The sequence below is a fragment of the Pectinophora gossypiella genome, chromosome 19 (genome assembly GCF_024362695.1).
Source record: "Pectinophora gossypiella chromosome 19, ilPecGoss1.1, whole genome shotgun sequence".
Classification (NCBI taxonomy): Eukaryota; Metazoa; Arthropoda; class Insecta; order Lepidoptera; family Gelechiidae; genus Pectinophora; species Pectinophora gossypiella.
The window spans coordinates 7,333,581-7,354,718 of NC_065422.1; the positions used below are offsets into that span (position 1 = coordinate 7,333,581).

Here is a 21,138-nt window from a genome sequence, read left to right on the forward strand (position 1 = left end):
TGTACCAGGTTTTATAGTTTTGCCAGGCCGTAGGGTGTCTCCCTGATGCGGAGCAGATTTGAAGAAAGAGAAGTGTCTCCATACTCAACAAGACACTCCGATTACACTCCCATACACAATTTTTACCCCTGAGACATTTTCCGGAAAAACAAAATTTTGTATGGCGGCCATCTTGTTTTTCCGCCATTTTGATTTTTTTTCACCCACAATAGAATTTGACCAAGATTTAAATAGGTTTTGCGAAAAAAAAATTGATCCAGGTATAATAGTTGCGCCAGACTGTAGGGCGTCTCCCTGATGCGGAGCAGTTTTCCAAGATTTCGGATTTTTCCCATACTCACCGGGAGGTCCCGATCACACCCCCCATACATCATTTTGACCCCCCGACGCTCCTTCTGGGAGAACAATTATGTCAGTGAGTCAGTCAGTGGGTTTGTAGCTATATATAATATAACTAGATGTCGCGTGGTTCGCTCGCAGCAAGCTGCTCGCGTGTCTTGTTTTCCCGCCATTTTTTTACCGCGATAGAATTTGACCAAGACTTGAATAGGTCTCGTGAAATCAATAAAGTTCTAGGTGCTATAGTTTTGCCAGGCCGTAGGGTGACCCCTGATGCGGAGCAGTTTTCCAAGATGGCGTTCCGATCACACTCCAATACATCATTTTTACCTCCGAGACATTTTCTGGAAAAACAAAAATTTGTGTGGCGGCCATCTTGTTTTCGGCCATTTTGTTTATTTTTCACTGGCGATAAAATTTGACCAAGACTTTAATAGGCTTCGTGAAAACAAAACATTTCCAGGTGCGATAGTTTCGCCAGGCTATAGGGTGTCTCCCTGATGCGGAGTAGCTTTCGAAGATCGAAAAGTATTTCCATACTCAACATGATGTTTCGATCACATTCCTCATACATCATTTTTACCCCCGAGGCATTTTCGGGAAAAACGAAAATTTTGTATGGCGGCCATCTTGTTTTTCCGCCATTTTGGTTTTTTTTCACCGGGGATTGGATTTGACCAAGATTTAAATAGGTATCGTGAAAACTAAAAAGTTCCACGTGCGATAGTTTTACCAGGCCATAGGGTGTCTCCCTGATGCGGAGCAGTTTTTCAAGATCGAGCAGTATTGAAATACTCAACATGACGATCCGATCACATCCCTATACATCATTTTTACCCTCGAGGCATTTTCACGAAAAACGAAAATTTTGTATGGCGGCCATCTTGTTTTTCCGCCATTTTGGTTTTTTTTCACCGGGGATTGGATTTGACCAAGATTTAAATAGGTCTCGTGAAATCAAAAAAGTTCTAGGTGCTATAGTTTTGCCAGGCCGAAGGGTGTCTCCCTGATGCGGAGCAGTTTTCCAAGATGACGTTCCGATCACACCCCTATACATATTTTTTACACCCGAGACATTTTCGGGAAAAACAAAAATTTGTATGGCGGCCATCTTGTTTTTCGGCCATTTTGTTTTTTTTTTCACTGGCGATAAAATTTGACCTAGACTTTAATAGGCTTCGTGAAAACAAAAAAGTTCCAGGTGCGATAGTTTCGCCAGGCTGTAGCGTGTCTCCCTGATGCGGAGCAGCTTTCGAAGATCGAAAAGTATTTCCATACTCAACATGATGTTTCGATCACATTCCTCATACATCATTTTTACCCCCGAGGCATTTTCGGGAAAAACGAAAATTTTGTATGGCGGCCATCTTGTTTTTCCGCCATTTTGTTTTTTTTTCAGTGGGGATTGGATTTGACCAAGATTTAAATATGTTTCGCGAAAGAAAAATTGCTCCAGTGTTTATAGTTTTGCCAGGCCGTAGGGTGTCTCCCTGATGCGGAGCAGTTTTTCAAGATCGGAAAGTATTTTCATACTCAACAAGACGTTCCCATTACAACCCCATATACAGTTTCTACCAACGAGACATTTTCTGGAAAAATTAAATTTGTATGGCGGCCATCTTGTTTTCCGCCATTTTGTTTTTTTTTTCACCGGTGATTGAATTTGACCAACAATTAAGTAGGTTTCGTGAAAAAAGAATCGTTCCAGGTGCGATAGATATGCCAGGCCGTAGGGTGTCTCCCTGATGCGGAGCAGTTTTCGAAGATTGAGAACATTTTCCGTACTTGACAAGACACTCCGATTACATTCCCATACATCATTTTTACCCCCGAGGCATTTTCAGGAAAAACGAAAAATTTGTATGGCGGCCATCTTGAATTTCCGCCATTTTGGTTTTTTTTCATCGGGGATTGAATTTGACCAAGATTTAAATAGGTTTCGTGAAAAAAATATTGCTCTAGGTTTTATAGTTTTGCCAGGCCGTAGGGTGTCTCCCTGATGCGGAGCAGTTTTTCAAGATCGAGCAGTATTGAAATACTCAACATGACGATCCGATCACATCCCTATACATCATTTTTACCCTCGAGGCATTTTCAGGAAAAACGAAAATTTTGTATGGCGGCCATCTTGTTTTTTCGCCATTTTGGTTTTTTTTCACAAGGCATTGGATTTGACCAAGATTTAAATATGTTTCGCGAAAGAAAAATTGCTCCAGGTTTTATAGTTTTGCCAGGCCGTAGGGTGTCTCCCTGATGCGGAGCAGATTTTGAAGATAGAGAAGTGTTTTCATACTCCACAAGACGTTCCGATTACATCCCCATACACAGTTTTTACTCCCGATGCATTTTCTGAAAAAACAAAATTTTGTATGGCGGCCATCTTGTTTTTCCGCCATTTTGATTTTTTTTCACCGGCCATAGGATTTGACTAAGAATTAAGTAGGTTTTGTGAAAAAAGAATCGTTCTAGGTGCGATAGTTGCGCCAGGCCGTAGGGTGTCTCCCTGATGCGGAGCAGTTTTCCATGATCTGGAAGTTTTCCCATACTCACCGGGTGGTCTCGATCACATCCCCCATACATCATTTTGACCCCCCGACGCTCCTTCTGGGAGAACAATTATGTCAGTGAGTGAGTCAGTCAGTCAGTCAGTCAGTCAGTGGGTTTGCAGCTATATATAGTATAATAACTAGATGTCGCGTGGTTCGCTCGCAGCAAGCTGCTCGCGTGTCTTGTTTTCCCGCCACTTTTTTACCGCGATAGAATTTGACCAAGACTTCAATAGGTCTCGTGAAATCAAAAAGTTCTAGGTGCTATAGTTTTGCCAGGCCGTAGGGTGTCTCCCTGATGCGGAGCAGTTTTCCAAGATGACGTTCTGATCACACCCCTAATCATCATTTTTACACCCGAGACATTTTCTGGAAAAACGAAAAATTTATATGGCGGCCATCTTGTTTTTCGGCCATTTTGTTTTTTTTTTCACAGGTGATAAAATTTGACCAAGATTTAAATAGTTTTCGTGGAAACAAAAAAGTTCCAGGTGCGATAGTTTCGCCAGGCCGTAGGGTGTCTCCCTGATGCGGAGCAGTTTTCGAAAACCTGGAAGTATACCCGTACTCTACATGACGATCCGATCAAATCCCTCATAGATAATTTTCACCTCTGAGGCTGTTTTCTGGAAAAACAAAAGTTTGTATGGTGGCCATCTTGTTTTTCCGCCATTTTGAATTTTTTTCACCGGCGATAAAATTTGACCAAGGTTTAAATATGTCTTGTGAAAACCAAAAAGTTCTAGGTGCTATAGTTTTGCCAGGCCGTAGGGTGTCTCCCTGATGCGGAGCAGTTTTCGAAGATCTAGCAGTATTTCCATACTCAACAAGACGTTCCGATTACACCTCCGTACACAGTTTTTACCCCCAAGACATTTTCTTGAAAAACAAAAATTTGTATGGCGGCCATCTTGTTTATCCGCCATTTTGATTTTTTTTCACCCACGATAGAATTTGACCAAGATTTTAATAGGTTTTGCGAAAAAAAAAATGTTCCAGGTATAATAGTTGCGCCAGACTGTAGGGTGTCTCCCTGATGCGGAGCAGTTTTCCAAGATCTGGAAGTTTTCCCATACTCACCGGGAGGTCCCGATTACTTTTCTCATACATTATTTTTACCCCCCGACGCTCCTTCTGGGAGAACAACCCTGTCAGTGAGTCAGTCAGTCAGTGAGTCAGTCAGTGGGTTTGTAGCTATATATAATATAACTAGATGTCGCGTGGTTCGCTCGCAGCAAGCTGCTCGCGTGTCTTGTTTTCCCGCCATTTTTTTACCGCGATAGAATTTGACCAAGACTTGAATAGGTCTCGTGAAATCAAAAAAGTTCTAGGTGCTATAGTTTTGCCAGGCCGTAGGGTGACCCCTGATGCGGAGCAGCTTTCGAAGATCGAAAAGTATTTCCATACTCAACATGACGATCCGATCACATTCCTATACATCCTTTTTACCCCCGAGGCATTTTCAGGAAAAAAGAAAATTTTGTATGGCGGCCATCTTGTTTTTCCGCCATTTTGGTTTTTTTTCACCGGTGTTTGGATTTGACCAAGATTTAAATAGGTTTCGCGAAAGAAAAATTGCTCCAGGTTTTATAGTTTTGCCAGGCCGTAGGGTGTCTCCCTGATGCGGAGCAGGTTTTCAAGATCGAGAAGTATCTCCATACTCAACAATACGTTCCGATTACACCCCCATACACAGTTTTTACCCACGAGACATTTTCCGGAAAAATAAAATTTTGTATGGCGGCCATCTTGTTTTCCCGCCATTTTGATTTTTTTTCAACGACAATACAATTTGACCAAGAATTAAATAGGTTTTGTGAAAAAAGAATCGTTCCAGGTGCGATAGTTTTGCCAGGCCGTAGGGTGTCTCCCTGATGCGGAGCAGTTTTCCAAGATCTGGAAGTTTTCCCATACTCACCGGGAGGCCCCGATCACACCCCCCATACACCATTTTCACCCCCCGACACTCCTTCTGGGAGAACAACTATGTCAGTCAGTCAGTCAGTCAGTCAGTCAGTCAATACATGGGTTTGTAGCTTTATATAATATAATAATTAACTAATTGAAAATACGTACTAATTACTTTGTGCGAAGTAAATTTATTTATTGCTTTTTAGTTTTGCGTTTGAAGTCGGTTTTTTTTTTTGTTAAAAATTTTATTTTTGTATATGTGCTCCAATTACAGGTACACACGATGGTTAGTACAAAATCTGTACTAACAGGGAACATGCCGGCTTACTCCCACAAAATGTCCTAGATGATAAAGAGCACGACACAGTCTACTACGGAACGTGTGTATCAAATTAGACTAAAACCTAGAAGGCTAAGTTACCAAACTAGCTCTGAGTCTATTTTCGTCAACCTGTGGAAGGTGAGCCAGTAAGAGCTAAGGCCGTGAAACCTGTTTGCATCCATGCACTCACTTTATGTTACATAGTAAACTTGATCTCAAAACTGCTCAGATTTCTTCAAGATAAAGGGCCGTCTCGTGGGAATAACCCTCCTTGTGGCGCAGTCGCGTAATAAGTAAAAGGAGATTTTATCACAATAGTTTCTTGGATTTTTCGGGGCCCTTACTCTGTATTTTACCAAGCCTGATGGAATCGTCGGATACAGGTTTTAACAGAAGTTAAATGAGTTAGCTAATGCTTTAAAGTAAGTGATTATTTAGAAGATATGAATGCATGGGATTAACTGTCTGAGAACTGATATTAGGCAGCTAAATTACTCAATTGTATACCAATATTTTATGTTTATTTTTTTTTAAAGAACGTCTAGGGCCCTGTGCCGAGGTTTTTCTTGCAGCTTCTTTTCCCCGGCTATACAGGTTGTGAGAAGCTGCAGTAGTTTTAGGCGGATGAGACGTTCGTTATGTAAAATTGACGATTCAAAGTGTAACTATGTTACCTATTGAATAAAGATATTTTTGAATTTGAATTTAAATTACAGGAATGGTCTCACTTAACGTAACGTATTTAAACACCCTGCATATTGTCCCACTGTTGGGCACAGGCCTGTCTTCAATAAACCAAACAGGATACGCGCACATAGCACCACGCCGCGCCGCTAACTACCACACCACAGTCTCACATGCCTTTCGAAATTATAAATTTTCCGTTCCGGTTTTTGGTTTCGGTTGACTGAAAATGTTGAATTGCACTACATGCCGTAATAACACGTGACATATGGAAATTATAACATGTTATATCAATACTAAACGAGTTCAAATTAGTTGCGATGCGAAAAATGACTCATTTATATTAATATTATCAAATCGCTGACAATAACATAACGTCCGGGCGTATTAATTCAAACACGCCCATTAAAAGTCAATACAATGCATGACGTCAGAATTGAAATCAAACTTAAAAGGTTTATTGACTGACATTCAGGATAATTTAATTGTGTCACATGATTCACCCCAGTCGGAACCAGTGAAAGTAATAAACAAACAGAAATGTCTCACAGCCATAGTATTATATTGTAGGCAGTCATACTAGGCGTTGAAGACAGATTATTATCTCCATTATTATTGGAGGTTTGTGGAGTGACGAGAAAAAGTAGACTAGAGAAATAGAAAATCATGCAAATTGACATTAACATTGAATAGGTACCTAACTTAAGGAACGTAGATAATACATAGTACATCAACTCACGCCTATTTCCCACCGGGGTAAGTTATCAGGACTAGTTAATATAAAAAAGGCATAAGTTACTAAGGTTCTAATTGACGTGAAACAAAATTTACTTCCCAGGACAAAATTAAACGAAGTCCCGGTGACAGCTAGTATTTAATTAAAAAAAAATAAGTTACTTATATATTTTTTTTAATTTTGGAGTCCTAGCACCGTTAAAAAAGTCCGAGGCACATGTCAAAAAGTTTGGGAACCACTGATCGAAACTATCAATTGGTATTATTATTATTGCGTCTGGCAGACAAAAATAAAATATCCTGCGTGGATCATATATCCAGCTTACATACATACATAAACTCACGCCTATTTCCCACCGGGGTAAGCAGAGACAATAGAATTCCATTTGCTTCGATCCTGACACACTTCTCTTGCTTCCTCCACATTCATCAATCGCTTCATACACGCACGCCAATTCAGAGGATACAAACATAACATACAATACAATACAATACAAATACACTTTATTGCACCAAAATAAAAAGAAATAATTACAAAAAGTCTCTTAACTAAGTACATGGCAAATGGCGGCCTTATCGCTTAAAGCGATTTCTTCCAGACAACCATAAGGTGAGGAAAAAGGTAAAAAAAAAAAATTTGAAACATACAGATCGTATTAAACCTTTTCTAAGAACATCTCCAATTTGGTCATCGTAAGCCCTTCTCGGTCTTCCTCTGCCAGCCCTACGTAGATAATACAACTCGGATTAATTGATCCATCACCTTGTTCGTCTACAACATACATACATCTCGCGTCTATTCCCCACTGGGGTAAGCAGAGACAATGGAATTCCATTTGCTTCGATCCTGACATACTTCTCTTCCTATATCCTGGTCTTCTTATACCATGATTATCCCAATAGTTCATGTTGTAAAAGATTTAGTTTAAGCTGACTAATTGAATACGCTCGTATTCGTCTCTGTAAGGTAATGTCTTTGGACTATTACTCTTAGTTGTGTATTAGGTATAATGTTTATGTACCTAGTTTTTAGTCTTTAAATAGCGCTTTATGTTGTGTGGCGTCGTACAATAAAATAATCCCATAATGGTACTGATTCCGGCACACACAATCTAAGTTTATTTTAAGTTATACCTGTCATTTTCTTATCCACCGAAAAGGAAAGGGACTGGTAATCGACAGGCATAAAATGTATGGAACCCACGTCAGTTTTGGGCAGAAATTTAGAAAACCCTTCCAAAATTTTATATTGGCCAATAACCCGACAGAATTAAGTAGAGAGCACACGTCAAACGGATTCCATATGGGCGAGTTGCCTCTTTTATTCGGGTTATTCTTTAATTTGAAAATTAATAGTAGTCAATCATCCGTCCCATACGTTTTCGGCGTATAAGAAAATGACTGAAATAACTTAAAATAAAATTAGGAGGTATCTGCAAGAATCGGGGCCACTAGATATTTATGATATGCCAATGTTGCCCAGGGATGGTAAACAGCTGAACACATTTGATGTTTTTTTTTACTTACAGCCCTTTAGAGAAGTTATTGCTTACTTTAAGTTATCTTCTTCTTCTATCGCGTGGGCTGTGACGTGGATTACCAACCCCATCAACCGTGGTGTCAGGGTTACTATTGAGCCAAAGGCTCCTGATATGACTCATGTAACGAGTACTAACTTACATCAGTAAATAGTAACCGGGACCAACAGCTTCGGAAGGCACGTCTTCCGAAGCACGGATCATCTTACTTTCGAACAGCCTGTAATGTCCTATAACCGACTAGGGTTCACAAAGTGACTTTCGTGATGTGTCCCCATCCGGATCGTTACTACTACTAGAACTTTATGTTATTATTTAGTTTAAAGAAATTCCAACTATACAATAGTTTCACAGCGTAGCGAAATAGACGGACAAGCGTGACGTTGATAAGAAAAGAATGTCAGATGGCATAAAAATAAACATTAGGTACGATGAAAGAGGATGTGAAACGATTGGCGATACATACCTACATAAACACATACCCGTAATAATTAGTGTCTTATTTAATCATAATCAATCATTTATTTGTAATTACACAAAGTCAAAGATCTCATTCTAAGTAAAACAGTGCATGTATTCAACCTACAAGCAGCTGTGCAAATATTAATAAAATTATATTTCAACTAATTTACTTTCGTTATAAAATTCGACACACAAAATATGTACAATCAAAGAGCAAAAGTTCAGTAACTGAGCCCAGCGAATTATTTGTAAACAGTGGTCAAATTATGAACCATTAGTTGTCATAATTATAAAATTTATGTTTTTTGTATATATGTTTTTTTGGTCTATTACAGAAACGACATGTAACCAATAGGTTTTAAGTGCAAGCATTTAATTTATTACTTTGCAAGAAATTGATTGGACTTTTGCAGCTTATTACCTGTCTCATCTTGCAAATGACAAATTCTGATATGCTATGTGAAATGGGTATATATTTTCGAACGTGAGCTGAAGGCCAGCAATTCAAAAAAGATTTCAGATCCTTTAAGCCACCGAAATATATTCACCGTCCCCTTAAATAGTCCAGTAATGAGGTTCAACGGACGTGATCGACCTATTTCGCGCGTCAGGGACTAGCGCCCCAATCAGGCGCCCCGGCCATCGAGGGTGGCCTGCGGGCGTTTCTGAGTACCCATAATAACATGGAGGGGCCTTAATTGATGTCCAATAATTTCGTTGCATAGGCTGATGGCGACTGGACCGCATTATAACGACCGCCGCCGAAGAGTGACAATCTCGTATACATGATAACATAACACATAATATAAGCTCACGACTATATCTCAATGGGGTAGTCAGAGGTACAGAGGTAGATTTGTATTTGTACATCCATCGCAATATGTTTACACATACATGTTTACTCATTTATGTTTGAACATAATCATAGAATAAGGACTACGTATAGAACGGCAACTCTCCGCTCCCCACCAGGGTCTGAGCTAGGTTTACCTCAACCCCTCGAACATAGTTTACACTTGAATCGTATGGTGTCAAACGTCACACACACATATGCGCGTGTATGATAATGTCAATGTGTAGTGTCTGTGTAAAACGAGGTTGTTTGTATGAAGTGTCCGGGGTGTGATATGGACATGATGTTTGTGACTTTGAAGGTGATGATGATAGGGCTTACGCGTTCGTTCGAATTCCGGGACGAGCAGACCTCTAACTCTGAACTTCCGGATTGATGGACGTACTCGGAAGACGACCTAAAGCCAATCTTGGATCGAATCGGAAATTAGGTGAAAGTGTCTCTTGGTATTGCCATCTTAAGACACGAGTGAGTGAGTGCGTGTGAGTGAGTGAGTGAGTGAGTGTGAGTGTGAGTGAGTGTGTACGACCTACAGGTTACCAGACCATAGTTTAAAGTATTCCGTCACGTTACACAGGACGTGACCCGTTAGTCCATTTCTACGAACGCCAGATGAATAATAAGTACAAAAGGTTGTCAAGAAGTTTTTTTGATTAATTAGTCGACTGATTAGATAATACATTTGTAATACCTAACAAAATTAGATAAGCAAAAGGTCTTTCACCTCTAAATGATAAGTACAAATACGTTGTATAATTTTATAGAAGATTTTTTTGGCGTGATATTGTATATAGACTGCAGATGGCATTAACTGCTTGACAGGACAAAGGAGCGCTGAAGGTTCTCACCCGGTACAAAATTTAAGACAACAGGCCTGAGGGTTCCCAGTTGGGCGCAAATCTCGGCTCAGGGCGTCGTCTGAGGAAATCAGGGAGGAGCGGGGAGCGGGGTCGGTATCGGGGTCCTTTATAGAAGACTGTCTACTAAAAACATTCCGAAAGGAAAGGGAGGCGTTTGCCCAGCAGTGGGATCTTATAGGCTAGATTAAATACGTGGTTGAGGGAGCTTAAACTGGACATATGAGCCACTCTAGACAATTTTTTTTGCCATATACAATAATATTAATTAAATACCTACTTTTCTACTACGTTTCTTCAGTAGGTATAGTCATTAGCGACAATGTCTAGAGACTCGTAAAGGGCTTGACATAACGTAAACATACGAAATACAGACCCTTCATCATAACACCCACTTTAAGCACTCTCTGACAGTCACCGACATAACTTCCATACTTATTTGTATTGGATTATTTGTATCTGAGTTTACTCAAATGGGTATAGTGATCATATGCCAATCTGGTTATAACTGCTTCCCACTCAGATTGGGTTGTGTTAGGAAGTGATATAATACCTAAGTATAATGAGTGAGCTCAGACTTATAGATGGCTATTAGTATGTATTGTGGGTACAAGGCCGAAATAATTATTACAGTGTTAAAAAATGATCTGTTCAAACGATAATTTGAGACGGATTCACATCATTGGATAATTTTAGGCTTTTTAGGAGTTGGTAATTTAGGCTTATTTACTTTTTGCTAATTAGCCTGTGGTGTGGTAGTGGCGGTGTGCGCGTGGAAAACTCAAAAGGCGCGGCCCAAAAGAGACCTGGCGACGCTCGGTTGATCGGGAATTAAAAATTCTCGGCATGTCATGGGAGGACGCTATAGAGGCTACAAAAGATCGCGAGGAGTGAAAATCAGTTATTCGAGCCCTATATCCCAACAAGGGATAAAAGGATTAGAAAAAAAATAGTACCTAATGTTTTAAAAGGAAATCCAAACCATAAACTAAAATTAAAGCGTTTAAAAACTTTAAACACACAGACTATAATAAAATTCAGTCCATGCCAGACAGTCAGTGCAAAATGCTGGTCTGAATTTTAAATAGTTTTCACTATTTAAGAAAGCATTCCATTGTATTGTTTTCCTTATTTTTGTGTGCTATATTTATGTGGTTAACAAGTCAAGACAACCTCTGTGGTACAAGATTATAATATGTTAGCTTATAAATCAAAATAAGAATTATATATAAACATGAAAAATATACAGCTATTATGAGCCAACACCTGATAAACAGAATCTGACTCAAACCAACCAACTGCCAACCCAACTAAACTTAACTAAGTTTACTAAGTAATGGGGCTATTTACATTGCTTACATAACTTGATGCTAATGAAACTAACTGCTTGACTCTAACAACTTATTTGCTAAATACTGGTGCTAAAGGGATTGCAGCGGTAATTCTAAATTAGAAATCAATTTGTAAAGAAAAATATAATTTGAAATTTCATAAATAATAAGAAAAATTCTGAACTTCAAATCCTAAAGCCTTTTAACTATAATTTCATAATAGTCCACTGCTTTGCTGGATGTAAGACTGACACCAAATAAAAAAAATGGTGTAAGAAAAAAATAATGTGATGTAGTAGGTACCTAGTTACAAAATAATGAATCTGCCTACATTGTCTCACTTCTAAGCATTGCCTTTTTCTAGGCCTAACCCCAAAACTTAACAAAAAAGAAACATTATAATTATCATAAATCTAATTAAAATAAAGAATGAAAATAGTGTGACCACTTTGAGGTTTTGTTGAAGATAATCACATAAAAATGTGTTTAAAGGTGACATAAGTATTTATTTATTAATAAAATTATTTAGACTATCTTAAATTGGTGATGTTATCAAACTACTTATACTTTCACAATCAAACTAGGTATAAAAAAATCTTAGCAGTCTTAACAAAATCTATACTACAGCTCAGAGGCATATCAGACTAAAGAATGCAGCCTGACTGATTATAAACTTAAGAGTGATTATCCAGGGTAAATAAGATATCATGACCCTGTGTCAATGAACTTGGATGCCCTTGAATGATAAATGTTACCAGCTATATACAAAATAGATCTAACATGATGACACAATGATGTAACAATATTTTCATACTTACAATAAATGTTTTCTGATGATGTAGTTAATTGTTTTAAATATATAAATAGCTACTTATACTCAAGTTTAAATACCTATAGTAGTGACTTATCATATTGTGACAATTATTTACTATATATACATATGTATACATGTAAATATTCATTTAATGAGTCAAAACACATTTTAGGTGGTAATATAGTAAGTAGAAACATACATAGAGAGAAATAGTAATGATTCAGAACTTAAAATGCCTATTTTTCTTATTTGAATATTTTTTTGAAAGTCAGTATCTTATAGGCAGGAGTATTTGTAAAAATAGACCACAAATTATCCAGTACTGTTCTACCTCAATAGGGATCTTATAAGAATGGCTAGGTACTTCATTTATATTACAGAAAAATGTTGATCTATTTGAAAAACTATTTCGAACAACAAATAGGTAGCTATTTTATATTCAGCAACATTAAAAATATCATCCCCAAAATTTTACTTTTATTGAAATACAGGATACCTATGTGATTACTGTAAGAAAGTATCCACCAGATACAGAAAAAATAAAAGTTTTTAATGCAAATCTTCTATTTTTCCCCATGATATTGAGAACCTAACTTGAACAAGGTTAAATAAAGATTTCTGAACTTTTGAACTTACTCTCTTTTTCGTGGTCGAATCCCACAATGACGAAGTAGTCGACAAGCCTGGACATGGCAATCCTACGGGCACATCCGACCGCTCGCACACCAGAAACACTCCGTAATCAAATTACACTTCACACACATTTTAAACACAAAGCTTGAACCAGACTCATCATAGTAAACGCACAGATACTCCGTTAGTAAACCGACACGGACCCGCAACGCACAAACCACACACTTCACGGAATGTAAACAACACTTTCATTTATCGCGAGCCAAAGAATTCTAATTACAATTACAAGAGATTAATGTCCATCAAGAGGTTATGAGCCGTACACTCAAAAAAGTCGAATATTGGACGATATCAGCATTCCAATAATAACTTACACAACAATAGTTCGCGTTCGTATTACAAATAACAACTAATTTGTTCTATTTTAGAATAATTTGGAATTTTAATCAACACAATCGTCAGAGACCATCACCCGTCCGACATTTGCCAAAAACTACTAAATCTACCATTACCATTATTCCAATTTGATTCCAATCCAAATCCACCAGACCTGTTGCCACATGAAAAATATAAACCTACCATTTACGTCCAGAAATGTTACACATCCCGACTCGGAAAATATTTAACAACTATAATTTTATTTTTATAATTGAAGTAGGTAACATTTCTGTTACTTCCATACTCAGAACAATAACTAAAGCATAGAAGGAAGGCTAAAATAGCAACAGAACTCTATAATTCTGCTCTACTTTATCTTACGGAACCGGCGTAATGTTAGACAAAGACGCATATACAAAAATTGTTTCGTAATTTCGTAGGTTGTCACAAGTTTTTCATTGCCTAGTGTTGGGTTTCACTTTAGTAATATGTCGATAAAATTAAATTTACTTACAATGAATGTCGATAATTTTTTTTACAAGATTCTTTTTGTAGGACGCAATTATCTTCTTCTTGATGAAAGGAGACTCTGTCTCTGATAGGTAAGTATCTAACCATTTTTGGATTATATTGTCTGGTTTATATTAGTTTGGAGCTGCAGCTCACATTCAGGAAGGAAAGAAAATAGCCAACTGTTATCGTTTCATCGGTAAGTATTTTGTAATATTCGAATTTATTTATGATGTCATCCGCCGTGCACTGGTGTTGATCGACGTGCCGTGCAAATTGGAACCGCCGCGTCTAAGCCGCACAGACGGTAAGAGGCCCGATGGGCTCACGCTTGCAGGTTTGCAGCAACGCACCTGCCCCGTACTACTCAAACCGCAGGGCCGGCTGCCGAGTGGGCCGCTAGCCAAAAACTGGCGAAATATGGGAATTTAACGCGGACCCACAATTTTGTCCCTTTTGCCGTCGAGACTTCGGGTGTGTGGTGCTCGGCCGTAATTACCATTTCATCTGTCTGATCTATAATGTTCAATGTAGGAATAGCATCGTCTCGAAGACGTCTCTACTTCGAATTAGGAACACACATAAATGAATCCGCAGTAAAATGTTTCGAGCAAATACGGCTGTACTTATTTGGAATCCAATTTCGTCTATTAATGCGAATTATCCATTCTTTCTCTTTGTTATCGTCTACAGGAAATCTAAAAATTAAAAGTATCGATAATTTTAGTACATCACTATGGACAATCAACATAACCTCAAATCAATTCCGTATTCATCGATGAAACTTATAATATAATGGATATCTCAAATATTTTATGCTGCAAATCTATTCAGCAAAACATATTACTTTCCTAAAATTGTTCAGCAGTTCACATTTCACGAGAAAATTACAAAAAACTTACCGATGAAACGACAGAAGTTGTTGGCTATTTTCTTTTCTTCCTAAATGTGAGCTGCAGCCCCATACCACACAAGACATAATGTCACAGAGTCGAGACACTCAATTATTTGATATAAATAAAAGTTTCTTTCCATTTATTTGGAAAAATATTGTTAAATTATCACTTAAAACAATCTGAACACAAGACACTCGTAAACAAAGTTGACGCGACCGTGTCAAATAGTTCGGTAAATATAAGTAAAATCTTCTTTTGTATGTTACTATGTATTTGGCCGAGTTAAAATGAGTCCAATAGGTCCAAATGACATTTCATGTTGTGACAACCTCGGAAAAAATGAAGCAAAGAGCGAATCATTTGTCCTTTTCTCACTCATAGTTTGTATCGTAAGATAGAAGAGAGCCGGTTTATAGTTTCTGAATTCTTATTTTAGCCTTCCTTCTATGCTTTAGTTATTGTTCTGAGCTTCCATATGTGTATCCTAGAGAAATGAATAAGTTATTAAGAAGAATAAAAAAAAACTGGCGAATGAAAAAATAATAATTAAATTAAAATGTCATTTTCTGAAATTATTTCTAAACGTAAATGGTACTGTCAAACTAAGTATTACCCGACAAATTTAAAATGTCACCATAAGTGCCACATTGCTACGAAATACCGCCCTAATACACCCAATTTGAATTTGGTACACTTATATAAATTGATAACACAAACTTAATCAAAATATTGATGTCTTTTGAATATTTTTGCTATTTATTTTGTTTCAGATTAGATTTTGAATAATGACGAATAACTCTAGTCAACATGTGCCGGGTCTGAAGCAAAAGAAAGTGTTTAAAATTATAGTTTTGGGTGACTCTGGTGTTGGCAAAACTTGTCTTACTTATCGGTTTTGTGAAGGGCAATTTTTGGATAAATCTGAGGCTACCATCGGAGTTGATTTTAGAGAGAGGACGGTGCGAATAAATAATGAAGAAATAAAGGTAATGGAAGATAATAAATACATAAAATAACATAAGCCCACGACTATATTCCTGTGAAAAATTGCACTTAGCTATCTTAAGTTAATAACTCATTGGTGCAAGTCCGATACAGGGGATTGAACCGGCGCTTCCCGTTTGAGAAGGCAACCGGTGGAGTCAGGACCAAAGTGAATATATACATTTTCTTTTAAAAAATGTTCTTAGTTGATGTTTTTAATTTGTTATGTGGTCTGTTCATAGCTGCAACTATGGGACACAGCAGGCCAGGAGCGGTTCAGGAAGTCGATGGTACAACATTACTACAGGAATGTTCATGCTGTAGTCATTGTGTATGACATCACAAAGCCAGAGACCTTTCATGTAAGATTCTAATTTGGATCACTTACCTGATTTAATTTTATATTTTATGTAGCCAACTAAGGCCCAAAATAGGAAGCGACACTGGTCGCTTACCTAAAATGATACCTATACACCACAAGAAGTGCTTATTATCCAAGGGTGATAGATTGCGCGCAAAAAAAGGGGTTAAAAAAAAATTATTTTATCACATATGTATAAACTGTGGTGGCCCTAGCAAAATATTTAGGTGGTGCAAGACCTCACAATAGTTTTTTTTTTCAATTAGTTTACGGCCACCGAAATATACCTAATTAAATCTATTAAAAATGTATGAGTTTTATGTGGCCGCTAAGAGGTTAATTCACAGGGCAGGTGTGCCTAATCCAGTTAATCCCCTGTTGATTCATTTTGGCTGATTTCGGCGCCCCCCTAAAACGGCGCCCGGTGCGACCGCACCATTCATACTGCCCTAAGGCTGTTACTGCGTATAAAAGATCACTCTCTTGTGCCTCACACATAGATAAAATATTAGTAATGGATTATTGACACTTTCATAGACACTGACCAGTATTACACCAGTATTGACCAGTATTATGGTATTGACATTCATAGTAGTATGATATTTGGGATTGGGACATAGCTAGATATTGTCCTTTTTTTATCTGATTTTTATCGAGGCTTGAGCTACTCCTGTGGTTATGCCAGCCTCATAGTTTAGAGCATTTAATGATAAACATTATGTCCTTGAAAGTGTTAAGGAGTAAAAGTGACAGGTATACTTAAAATATCAGGTCACATCTGTCAGATGCTTTCCTCTGAAAGGCTGGCTAGAGGAAGCACTGGAGAGAGAGTCCTGTAAGAAATGGAGCAGCAGTGGGACACTTTAGGCTAGATAAGATACTTAAAATAAATGTAGGAGGCCTGAATCGGCCGTATTCTATTATTTATTATTTATTTTATTTGGGTAGCTTACAGCCTTTTTTACAATATGAATACTTATAAATACAAACAAGTGCCAATGAAAAGCTACCACTATAACTAAGTCTAATGTTAGTAAAAAAAAAAATGTAATGTAAAAAAAAATATGTAAATGAAAAAAAATATATGAAAATATGAAATATGTAAATATGTATATTATGTAAATGTAATGTAATGTGTAAAATGTAATGTAATGTATGTATAAGTAAGTTTAATGTTAGTGTTATGTTAGTCTAATGTTAGTGTTAGTTAGTCTAGTGGCTTAGTGTGACTATAATTAAGTTTATATTGGCCTGAATAGCCATGTATGACACATTCTGCCCGGTTATTCCAGTCAATAGCAAGCTGGATGCAGGAGGTGGAGTCTCACGGGTTGATGGGTGCCCCACGGGTGCTCGTGGGCAACAAGTGTGATTGTGGCACACCGGAGTCCCGTCTTGCCACAACATATGCACAACGACTCGCAGATAAATATGGAATGCCTGTGAGTATAAAATTCCCCTCACCACACATTCTGATGTCACTTTTGATACAAAATCCTATATTGATGTACAATTATCTTTTTTATTTCAGTTATTTGAAACGTCAGCATTACTGGACTCGGAGTGTAACGCCGTGTACTCAATATTCATGACGCTTGCGCATAAGCTATACTCCAAGCAGCCGCTGCGTGTAATTAGTGTTGAGGTAATATAATATGTATTACCATAGATTAACTCGGGCCCTACTATTTTACTACTACTAGACTATTTTATAGAAAATAAATCATACATAAATAAACTCACGCCTATTTACATACTATGGAATTCCATTTGCTTCGATCCTGACACCCTTCTCTTAGTTCCTCCACATTCATCAATCGTTTCATACACACGCCGGTTCACAGTAGATCGTACTGAACCTTTTCTAAGGACATCTCCAATTTGGTCAATGTACGTCCTTCTAGGTTTTCTTCTGCCAGCCCTTCTACCAACCTTCGTATACTGCTTTCGTAATCCTATTTTATCCTTCATCCGCTCTACGTGTCCAAACCAACTTAGCATTCCCTTCTCAATCTTAGTCTCTATATTGTCTCTTACACCAAATCTCTCTCTTATCACACTGTTTCTCACTCTATCACTCAAAATAATAATAATAATAATGATCGAATGAATGCATGAATGAGTGAATTTAGTACATCTTGCGATGGATGTATGTAGGTGGAAAAGGCCAATCAGTTTCTTGCAGAGTAATAAATTAACTGGTTGCACTTAAGACCTCTTGGTTACATGTCGTTTCTGTAATAGACCAAAAAACCTACAAAAATAGAAATTTTATAATTATGACAAAAGTATGAGCGGTGAATTTTTTTTTAAGTAATTATTTTTGTACTTCCCAGGGTGAACAAGGTAGAGTGACGTTACCCCGGACTAAAAGCCGCCTGCCTGCGACTAACAATGACAGCTGTCTCTGCAGTTAGACACCCTCGGAACCAAGGTACAACCTGCGAATCCATCCTAAACGTCTAGCCGTGCCTAGAATACTCATATAGCCACATCCCGTCGTGAATTTCGTTTCTACCTACGAGCTAATTATGTCAGAAATACCCCGTGATAGCCCTGTTCGGGGACTTACATTACGATGTAGTGTCACGGGTTCAACTGGATTTATAAGTTTGAATTCATATTTGGATCATAGATGGGGATGGGGTGGGGGGGAAGTCATGGGTGGCCATTGCAATATTATCTAATTCCCTGCTGAGATAGGTTGTCTGCGACCTGGTTATGCTCAGACTTAAAAGCTGGATCAGCTCCTATAGATATTTATATGATTTTTACCCAGTTAATGGCAATAGGCTAGCCCCCATGAAGAAAGTTATTCCTGCTCATTGAAAAATTACTTTTAATGTTCATTCATTCCCCATTGTGGTAGTCAGAGGTTCATCTATCACATGATGAACTAAATACCCACGCCACACCGAGCTTTCTTACTTTACGCCGCTGTTTAAATTTTCATGCATTTACTAGATTATGTATGGTATTGATCTCATAAACCGAATCTGCGATTAGGATCTCTGCTTACCCCGGTGGCAAATAGGCGTGAATTTATGTATGAAATCTATTCTTCTTCTAATCCTACTATCTCCTGTTGGGATGTAGGGCTTGAATAACAGATTTCCACTTCTCGCGATCTTTTGCTCTCTGTAGCTTCCTCCCATGACATGCCGAGAGTTTTTAATATCCCGGTCAACCGAGCGTCGCCAGGTCTCTTTGGGCCACCCCTTTTGTGTTTTCCACACGTACACCACCACTACCACACCACGGGCTAATTTACAAAAAGTAAATATGTAATCTATTAAGGTAAAAAAAAATGCTTACCTTATTAATTACTTTCACGACACTTCGGCCGCGTTGCAGAGACGTGGTCATGTGATGACTGGCGAGGCGATTGTTTGCTACTTGAGGGTGTTGTGGGTGTAACTACCCTCATTTTTCATTCCACTCAATACGATGGCAAGAGTGACAGAAATACTACTCATTATGTGATTCTAATTCATCATTTACGGAGACACGGCGCGTTGATCGTTTGAATGAGCGATATTCCAGGCTACATTACCCAAAATTAATACAGATGGCGCTGTACAAATTTGCCTTCGTTCAACCTTCATGAACAGACATATACGTCACGAGCATTAGTATGCATACACTTTGGTACCATGTCACATGAATTTTTATGACAAATTGCACTGTAAGTCTCACTAAATGTCAAATATGTTAGTGCGACAGAGTCCTAAAGTGGGTACATTATATTGCTAATGTAGGTAGCAACTTACATTATACCATAATATCTGATCCAAATATCAAGCAAGAATTATTTTTATATGCTTCTGCCATTACATTGTATTTTGTGTAATTTATGTACCCGAGCAATGAGAAAATATGTAATTATCACTTTAGGCTGCGTTTCCATTGACGCGCAACTGGGCGGAGATGTGCAGGAATTAGTGATGTTCCGAATATCCGTATCCGTATCCGCGGATATCCGAGATAAAAGAAAAATCCGTATCCGTATCCGTGTCCGTTACTTTTCACGCGGATCTTTTACGGATCTTTTTCAGGTGATTAAGTAGAATTATTAAATAAAAAACTATAAAATTCCATTCAGATTGTTTTTATTTCCTAAAATCCAATATTTGGCACCTTTATATTGCAAACATTTAGATAGATAGATCTTTATAATGAAAGCAAGATAAAATACCACTTTTATAACAATGAAATAACTAAAACTTTAATCTTTTTTTTTAAGAAAATAAAGATCCGTATCCGCGGATCTTTACACTAAATATCCGTATTCAGGTCCGTATCCGCGGATATACATTTTTAACGATCCGGCACATCACTAGCAGGAATCAACCAATCACCGCGAGGGAGCGAGTGACAGAGCGTCTTCGTTTTTCGCTCTCTCGAACGCTGTGATTGGTCAAATCAGCACATCTCCGCTCTTCTCCGCCCATCTCCGCGTCAGTGGAAACCCGTCCTTAAATCTGTACAACGACATCTATTTTGTGTTTGGAGAACAAAGCCTGGAATGTCCCACAGTATGTTGTCAACGTGGAGTATGTATCGCATTTATATTTTCAACTTACTTTATTAGTCTGTGCTAGAAATAGAAAGAAAGGAAATGTATATGGAAAACAGAACAAGTGTATTATTATATTAATAAAAAATATATTGAGATGCCAAAGTTAAAAAATATTTATTCGATTAGCCATGTACGAGCTATATACCTACGTCAGATTATAAAAAGCTACTTAATTTCATGACAATTTAACTTAAGACTTTTTCGTTTTTGTTATTACTTATTACGTAAAATATTTTTATATCCGATATACGATTTATGTTTTTGTTAGACTCGTGAAATTCAGTATGACAAAAAAGAGTTAATATAGTCTATATTTACCTGGTAATCATTATTTACATGGTTAATTTAATTTACGTTCCTTTTCTAACAAGCCATACGATTGTATTTGTTTTGTTTTTTTTTTAC

The 21,138-nt window shown here is 37.7% G+C and overlaps 2 protein-coding genes across 2 annotated transcripts in view; one reads left to right on the forward strand and one right to left on the reverse strand.

Moving 5' to 3' along the window:
• The window catches only part of LOC126375413 (myotubularin-related protein 13), a 116,314-nt gene extending 102,807 nt beyond the window's left edge, over positions 1–13,507 (reverse strand). Inside the window, exon 1 of the mRNA XM_050022321.1 lies at positions 13,029–13,507. Within this exon, the coding sequence (XP_049878278.1) occupies positions 13,029–13,083 (55 nt within the window). The 5' untranslated portion in view covers positions 13,084–13,507. The remainder of the gene's footprint in view (positions 1–13,028) is intronic.
• Positions 13,508–15,493: 1,986 nt separating this feature from the next.
• Positions 15,494–19,966, forward strand: LOC126375430 (putative Ras-related protein Rab-33). The gene is made up of 5 exons (XM_050022348.1): positions 15,494–15,795; positions 16,036–16,155; positions 17,447–17,596; positions 17,686–17,799; positions 18,491–19,966. The coding sequence occupies exons 1-5, from the start codon at positions 15,595–15,597 to the stop codon at positions 18,569–18,571; spliced, it is 666 nt and encodes a 221-aa protein (XP_049878305.1). The 5' UTR covers positions 15,494–15,594; the 3' UTR covers positions 18,572–19,966.
• Positions 19,967–21,138: the final 1,172 nt, after the last annotated feature.

Bases quoted from the DNA above. Each gene is read 5' to 3' on its own strand.
- LOC126375430 (XM_050022348.1), top strand. From the start codon at position 15,595: ATGACGAATAACTCTAGTCAACATGTGCCGGGTCTGAAGCAAAAGAAA. The intron at 15,796-16,035 runs GTAATGGAAGAT...GTCTGTTCATAG, and splicing joins TAAATAATGAAGAAATAAAG to CTGCAACTATGGGACACAGC. The intron at 16,156-17,446 runs GTAAGATTCTAA...CGGTTATTCCAG, and splicing joins CAAAGCCAGAGACCTTTCAT to TCAATAGCAAGCTGGATGCA.